General features: G+C 44.9%; 1 protein-coding gene across 7 annotated transcripts in view; it reads right to left on the minus strand.

Moving 5' to 3' along the window:
• The window catches only part of ATXN2 (ataxin 2), a 111,031-nt gene extending 104,310 nt beyond the window's left edge, over positions 1 to 6,721 (minus strand). For 3 of the 7 annotated variants that reach the window (XM_063086744.1, XM_063086742.1, XM_063086745.1), the window contains exon 1: positions 6,178 to 6,471. In XM_063086744.1, the coding sequence (XP_062942814.1) occupies positions 6,178 to 6,383 (206 nt within the window). In that variant the 5' untranslated portion in view covers positions 6,384 to 6,471. Of the gene's footprint in view, positions 1 to 5,281; positions 5,305 to 6,177 lie in introns of those variants that run through there. The other 4 variants (XM_063086741.1, XM_063086746.1, XM_063086748.1 and 1 more) reach the window with 3 other exon arrangements.
• Between the last annotated feature and the right edge of the window lie 1,745 nt (positions 6,722 to 8,466).

Consider the following 8,466-nt stretch of genomic DNA (forward strand, 5'->3'; position numbering starts at 1 on the left):
TGGTGCTGACAACACCAAGTCAAGGGTTAAGATCCCCTTACTGGTCATCTTAAAAAAAAAAAAAAAAAAAATCAGGGACTATATTCTACACGTCTGTAATGCCCAAAGCACTGAATTTTTTATATTTCACATATATTTATATACTGATATATTTACAGTGATAAAATCTCTTGAATTGGTGCTTTAAATAACAGGAAAATGGCTTATGGTCCAACTGCCTACAAAACTGCAAATCTGCTCTGTTAGGCAAACACCTTAATGATTAACATTATGTTCTATTTAGAATGTTAAAGAAGCAGAAAAAAATCTTTTTGAATAGAAAAAACGTACTTTAAGAATATCAAAAAACACATTAAGATATAGTTGAACCTATTTCCAATCATAAGTAATGCTAGTAAAGCTTATGGATTCAAAAGTGTCTACAGGGGCTGGCCAGTTCTCTCAGTTGGCTAGAGAACCACATTATAACACTATTCAGAGCCTGCCCTGTGGCTCACTCGGGAGAGTGCGGCGCTGGCAGCACCAAGGCCGCGGGTTTGAATTCTATATAGGGATAGCCAGTGCACTCACTGGCGGAGCGTGGTGCAGACGACACTGAGCCGAGGGTTGCAATCCCCTTACTGGTCTAATAATAATAATAATAATAACAACACTATTCAGATCACTGTACCGACCAGAGGTCAAAAAAAAAAAAAATTCAAATTGGGCTGGCCAGTTGGTTCAGTTGGTTCAAGTGCTGCCTTGTAACACCAAGGTCAAGGGTTCAGATTCCTATCCTGACCAGCCACCAAAAAAAAAAGTGTCTACATTACAAATTCTAGATTTAAATGCTGCAACCTATCGAAGACTTGATATCTGCTTCATATTCACTGATGAGTACATTGTCTGGGAAAAAAAGAAAAAATCCCTACTTTTGAAGTCTAACATCTAAGAAGGCAAAAAGACCTCAAGAGAAAACAACATTCTACTTTTATTTTAGTAACTCTTACTAAACTGACAACTGTAGCAACCTCTTAAAATTTAGTATGGTAACAGTGATAGATGACCCAGGTATGCTTCAAAAAAACAACAAAAAAACACAAGTACTTTCACTCAAAAAGATACAATAGCAGGTAGGCCTAGCAATAAACTCTATTTACATCTCCAACTGAAGGCGTCACAATCATATGAAATTGCTACAAAAATAGGGTTTTGTTCATGCTCAACTCTATACAATTTCAAAATACTACCACCATCTAGCTAAAACAGAAAATTACAATTCTACTGTTGGTTTTTTGTTTTGGTGGCTGGCTGGTACGGGGATCCGAACCCATGACCTTAGTGTTAAAAGGTGTTGTAAGGCTGCACTAGAAAATCACAATTCTATGGAAAAATCTAAAACTTTTCAATTCCTCTCAAGGTTAAAAACCACCACCATCACTTTGCTATGGAGAATGAAAGTTCTAACACAGCTGCAGCTATTTAAGACAGAAAGATTAGATTTTCCTTTAAGATGAAACATATGGCTATTAAATAGCTGTATGATGAGTTAGCATCCCCTGTGTAAAATTATAACTGTCTCTCTAATTAGAGAAACACAGAAAATACAACTTTACATTTAACCAAAAAAGGAGCATCATGCCTGATACCATAAATGTTTTCACCATGTTTCAGAATGCAAAATCTTTAAGTAACTACGGGCTTACTTTTTTCTTTGACAAACAGTTATGTAATATGATGTAGGTTTTGCCAAATCTTAAAAAGTATACTTTCTCCAGGTACTTGGAATGAAAACTAAATTAGGTAAAATTAAAAAGCCCCAAAGAAAAATAAAAACATGACTTTTTGTTATTAACAGCCATCTACAGTTCACCTTTAATGACCTAAATGTCAATTAACTTTTTTGGTCTAATTCCAGATCTGGTTGGTATCAATACCCACATAAAAGAATGAGCTAACGGGCCGGCCCATGGCTCACTCGGGAGAGTGTGGTGCTGAGAACACCAAGGCCCCGGGTTCGGATCCCATATACGGATGGCCGGTTCGCTCACTGGCTGAGCGTGGTGCTGACAACACCAAGTCAAGGGTTAAGATCCCCTTACCGGTTATCTTTAAAAAAAAAAAAAAAAAGAATGAGCTAACAAAGGATGACTGCAGTTTAAACCTCACAAATTACAAATAAAGTCATATGATTAATTAATTGAGATAAAAAGCAAATGGCTAAGTACCTGACCTTCAAATCTTTGCTCAAATGTTACCTCTTCAATGAAGCCTCCCCTAATCCATTTAAAATTGCCACCCATTCCCCTCCCCACATCCTCTATAACCTTAATCTGCTTTCCTTTAATCCCATAGCTCTTATCTAATATTATATATGTTATTACTTTAATGTCTCATTTATTGTCTGCCCCATTGCATTAGAATGTAAACTCCAGAAGAGCTATCTTTGTTTTATTCACTGATATATCTGAATAACCTACACCTGCCTTGTATTCAATAAATCTGTGCTGAATGTAGATGTTATGCCCTTGTAGAAGATACTTAAAGAGATGAACAGTCTCACTGATATCTAAATAGAAGGATGAACAATTACACTAAATTGCAGCACAATTTCTAAACTGCAAAGCCTCAAGTGAAAAAAGCAGTAAAAGTACTAAGCTGAAAATCACTAAGAGAAAAAGTTTTACCCACACTGAATCCTGTATCCAAAGAAATTCTAAAGTCATTTATTTAGGGTTAGAAACAGGATAACAGAATTGTAAACCCATTATTTTTTTAAATGGAGAAGGAAATGTGGAAAAGGAAGAGATATGGGTTAACCAGTTATAATTCCCAACAGTGCCATGAAATTACATAAAAGTCACCGAAAATAACTTGGTCATTAGGCTAACAGCTAATAAAAAACACTTTCAGATGAAAGAGGTGGTTAAGAACAACAGAAAAACTCCAAAAAGCTTTAGAACAGTTCCTCAGGAATTTCATTCCTCTACTCAGTAAAAGTATCAACACAACAGATAAACCATGTATCCTCATTAGTATTAAGTTACAAGTTTCAAGGCATCTTCACACATTTTATCTCATTAAATCCTCAGAGGAAACAAATTCGACCTCAAATAATCAGATAAGAAAAGCACTTAATAATGTGTGTATGGACTTGACAGTAAATACAACTTTTCCCTTGAAAACCTCCCAGAGTATTTGACAAACTACAAAGAAACCATTCTATAGAATAGCCACCTCCTTAGCTTTGGAAGCTAATAGAAGTTTTCTGAAGAATACAGCTAGCAGGAGCCATAAAAATCTTGAAGCCCTTTGACCTAGTAAAACCATTCCTGGGAACTTTATCTAAGGAAATAATTATACTGAAGCAAAAAGCTATAAGTATAAAGATGTTCATTGCACCACTACCTATCTATAATGCCAAAAAAAGTGGAAATCCAAATTCCAACAACAGAATCGTTAAGCAGAAACCTAAAAGAAATTTTATAATACAATGTTAAGAGGAATAAAGATGACCGCAAAATAACACACAATCACTACAAATTGTAAAAATGAGAAGATAAAAAGCAAAAATAAGAATTGAATAAGGTAAAATGATGAAAATACAGTGGTTATATTGTTCTTCCCTAAGAGAATCTAGCCCCCTTAAAAATGTGTATGACTAATCAGAATGTCACTTTTGAAAGTCATGAAAATCTGTTCACACACACACACGTCAAATATAAAATGTTATTTAAAGCAGACATGTCAATTTCTAGACTTTCAAAAATATTTGCTATCTCAAAACGTCAAACCCAACACTGTATTTTCTTTCTTCACCCCTGCTCCCAGAAACTTACTTTAATTACTGACACATACAAACATAAGTAAGGAGATTCTAGAAATTGTAACTGATTTACAAAGAACCCAGTAAAACGATTAAAACTTGAAAACAATTCTACAAGTACATTAACTAAAGATCTGTACAGAATAAAATTTCACATGAGATGAATCCAATACATTAACCAAAAACTTCTAATACTTATGAAAAAGAATAAGGGGTACAATTTATGCCTTACTAAGCAAAGCAAGGAAGAAATCTGAACTAACCTTAAATTTTTGTGAAGCCTCAGAGAACAGAAAAAAGTCTGCGGTACTAAAAATTCCAGATATCTTTGATCACTCAAGCTACACTGGAGAAAATGCTTTGTTATAATCTAATTTTTAAGCTTAAGGAGAGCCAGTGCAACTTAAAAGCCTTAGTTTTACTTTTTAAGTATTTGAGCAAGTTCAATATATCTGCAGATTTCTTCTTAATAACTAAAAAAGAAAAAAATCAGAATACCTCCTTTTCTATAAAAATTATATCTTAATTTTTTTTGTTGTTTTTCACTAGATGCTACTGAAAAGGGGAAACCGAAGTTACCCCTACGTGGACTGAGCTGGAGGGAGAAAAAGTAGTTCATTTGAACTACTTTGGGTAAGTAGCGTTTAGAGTGCTTCAGTGAAGGGGAAACTAGAAATGTTGGGGGTTAGAAGTCAAAAAACAACTGTTCCCGCCGCCCCAGGCCTCCTCCCCCTCTTACTGAAGGCAGCAGAATTCCTTAAAAACCAGCTCTGATTCATCTTGACGGGTAACAACTTCTGCTGTACGTGAAAATTGTTTGCTAATGGAATGCTGAAAATGTGTCTCCAAAAAGAAAACTCCGTACATGAAAGACCCCCTTAATCCCACCTTCGAAAGTCCAGGACATCTATTTAAGGAGGACGCTGGTCACTGGCTCTGCCAACCTGGGCCTAGGCTTAAGGGAGGCATAGCAGAGCAAGCAACACGGATGGACTTGGGGCACAAGGGGAATGGACTTGCGTGCCCTTGGTAAGCTCTGGCGGCACTCCCGAAGTTAAGGACACCGGCCACAATGGAATGGAGTCTATTGACATGTGCTTCTCCCTTTGAACACTAAGCATTTTCTCAGTTCATGAAATACGAACTGACAACCACCCCCGCCCGGCCTTCCCGCACAAACACACCCTCCAGAGTCAAACCCAGTTAGAGACAACACTGGGCCCCAGCCTCTACCAAAAACCTGAGTTATAGGGGAAAAGGAGAAAGTACGCAAGTAAACACCCGCATTTCTGCCTTCAGGAACCGTACCACGTCCCCTGCTGTAATTCCTCTCCCTTAAAAATGTCAGAAATTGGCGGGGGGAGTGGGAAAAAATGTGCAGCGTGCCCGCTCCCTACCACTGCCACCGCCACCACCCAGCACTCCATCTCCCGAGTTCGGGCTTCTGGTGCACACCTGGGTCCAGCCCTCACCCACCACTATTCAAAGGCGCCTTCTCCCCCGCGGCTCGGAACAGCAATGCGGATCGGCCACCACCCCACGCGCCGGAGAGGCTTTGCGGAGAAGGAGGGAGGTCGGGAGGGGGCTGGGCACTCTCCACCCCTTCCTCAGGTGGGGGAGGGCGGAACGCTGCGGGAGACTGCACAGAGCCCGACGATTCCAGAGTTCTGGAGCCCCCGTTGCCGCCTTAGATTTAAATGGGGAGGAGTGCGGGGGCCGCTGCCTACCCACCTCAACCTCGTCCTTCGATCTTTCCCAAGGAGAGGAGGACGATGGTTGAGGAGACTGGATAGACTCTGATTCCAGACAAGGCCGGTGGCTGCCCCTTTAACAGGGACAGGGGGACGCTGCCCTAACTTCCCTCCCCCGATATTCCCCAACGGGGGAGGAGGCGTGTTCGGAAGACAGACCCAAAAACTAAAGACCCCTCCAACGTTAATACTTAAACGTTAATACTCCCAAGGGCGCTGCCCAAGCATCCCCCCCCACTGGGTGTGGGGGAGGCTTAAAGACGGAATGGGGCTGACAATCACTGATACCTGTGAACCCCTCCCAAACACTTAAATGGGGAGGAGGAGGTTGCCCGGTCCCTCCATCTTGACCGTTTGGGGAAGGGGGTGGGGATGTTGCAGGAGGCTGGACACTGCCTGATAATCCCAGAGAAATCCTGCGGCGCCCCCCACCCCCACCCAGCACTCCGGCCTCTAGATCCGAGTAGGGCCCCCCCCGCAGGCCCCCAACCCAACACCCCCCCCCCCCGCAACCCTGGCGAGTCACGGGGCGGGGACGGCGGTGCGGGCCGCGGGGGAGGGGACTCGAGGCCCAGGCTTGTCCAGGCCCGGAGCGGAGCGGGCCAAGTCGCCGACACCCACCTGCCCAGGCCGGGCCGCCCGCCGCCTGCGCTTGCCGCGGCCGCCGAGGAGGAGGAAGCCGCAGCTGAAAACGACGAAACTGAGGACGAGGACGAGGACGGCGACGGCGCAGCGGCGGGTGATGTGAGAAGGCCGCCGCCGCCGGGCTTGCGGGCACTGGCGGCCGCGGGCGGCTGCTGCTGCTGCTGCTGGGGCTTCAGCGACATGGTGAGGGGCCCATACAGCGGCTCGCACGCCGGGCGGGGACAGCCAGGAGCAGGACGCGCCGAAGAGACCGCTGAGCGCGGCGGGGACGCGCGGGCACCGAGCGGGGAAACGCGGGTTGGCGCTGCCGGGGGGGCGCCCGGGCTGGCGAGGGGGAGAAGAAGAACGACGAATGGGCAGGGAGGCTCACTGAGACCGAGGAGCCGCCGGGAGCCAAGACGGTACACGCCGCCGCCGTTGCGGTTGCTACCAAAACAGTCTGAGGCGGAGGGAGGCGAGCGCTGCCGGGAGGGAGGGGGGCCTGGGCCAGGCGGGGGAGGGGCGGCGGAGGGATACGGGCCCAGGGCCGCACCACCGCCGCCCCGCCCGCACCGCCGCGCCGGCCTCGGGAGCGAGCGCCGTCCGGGCCACCTAGCTGCTGCGAAGCGGCGAGGCTCTATGGCCGCCGTGGGGCCCCGAGGAGCTGCGACAGCCAAGCGCATTGGGGGCCGGGCAAACCGAGGAGTAGGGTGGCGGCGCCGGGCGGGAGCAGAGGTCCTAGACGGGGACTCTTTACCGGAAGTCGGAAGGGTCGTACGGAAGCACAACGTGAGGCGGCCCCGGGGCCGGATAGGACACGTGAGGGACGGGCGCCGCGCTGTGCCGCGTTCGCTGGGGTCGGGTGAGGGCCCGGCGACCGGCCCTGCTTGGATCCGCCCTCCTCGAGGCGGTTCTGCCCTTTGGGGAGGGCGTGTCAGTCTTTGCCTGCAGGGCCCGCCTAGTGTACAGGACCGGAGCGAAGAGTTTCGTCCCCTCCAATATTCTTTTTTATGGGACCTAGTTTGCCCCCACCTGATGCAACCTAGAAAATGGACTGCGAGTGCCTTTGGGGTGGAGACTTATGTATTGCTACGTGTAAAGCACTTAGAACACTGCCAAACTCAACACAGCATTCCATAGTTTTCTTTGTGTCCCCAGCGCCTGGCACACAGTAGGTCCTCAAGTGTCACTGGGTACCTCAAAGGCAATCTGTGCTTTCTTTCCCTGCCAAGATTGGAATCAAGCAACCTCCCGGGGCCACCCACATCTGGACACCTTTTCTGCTTTTTCCACCCCAGCAACACAGTAATCAAAAAACTCTTTTGAGGGGCCGGCCCGTGGCTCACTCGGGAGAGTGCGGTGCTGATAACACCAAGGCCAAGGGTTCAGATCTTTATATAGGGATGGCCGGTTAGCTCACTTGGGAGAGCGTGGCGCTGACAACACCAAGTCAAGGGTTAAGATCCCCTTACCGGTCATCTTTAAAAAAAGAAAAGAAAAGAAAACTCTTTTGGGTATATGACCTTCATTTGAACCCATTTTCCCTCGCTTGAACTCTTATTCCTCATTCATGAGACTCAAAAGGAAATTTATGTGATTGGTAGAGCTATGGGTTATGGGGCTATGGATAACGGAGTCTCCCTCAGTGGAGACAGAACAGACCTCACAGGAATGTGCGAACTTTAGACCTTGGCCCCTTTAGAAGTTTTACTTTAACTTAGGGAGCTAGGGTGCACAGTAGTCTCTTTTTTAAATGTGTTGCAAGCAAGAGATTTTTTTTTTTTTTTTTTTTTTTGAGCAATGAATCTAGTTTTTTTTAAGTGAAATCACTTCAGGAAATGATATGGAAAAAAACACCAAAATTCCCCTCGATCTTCTAGAATTGTCTAGATAAAGGTAAAGACCTAGAAAAACTTGGAGAATGATTAAACCAGGAGTCCTCAATAGCGCAGTTGAAATTAAATTAACCTCCTTGATAGTCTAGGCAAAAATGGCCGTTGTATTCCTCAAACACTTGAAAAGTAGGAAATACAGCTTTATTTTCCGTTTAAGGTAAAAAGGAGACAGAGGAGGGAAATTTAGTCGTCCTTTAAGCTAAAAGTTGCAAAAACCTTTTAAGATTAACCAAAGGAAATTGGAACTGAAAAAACAAATGAGGAAAAAAATAAATAAAAGGGCTATAATAGAAATATGAGTACGATCACCTTTCTCTGATTTAATGATTTGACAGTCAGTCATATCTAGAACGGATATCCCAGAATTCAATCTTACCAAATTTCAGACAGA

Source organism: Cynocephalus volans, chromosome 2, assembly GCF_027409185.1.
Source record: "Cynocephalus volans isolate mCynVol1 chromosome 2, mCynVol1.pri, whole genome shotgun sequence".
NCBI lineage: Eukaryota > Metazoa > Chordata > Mammalia > Dermoptera > Cynocephalidae > Cynocephalus > Cynocephalus volans.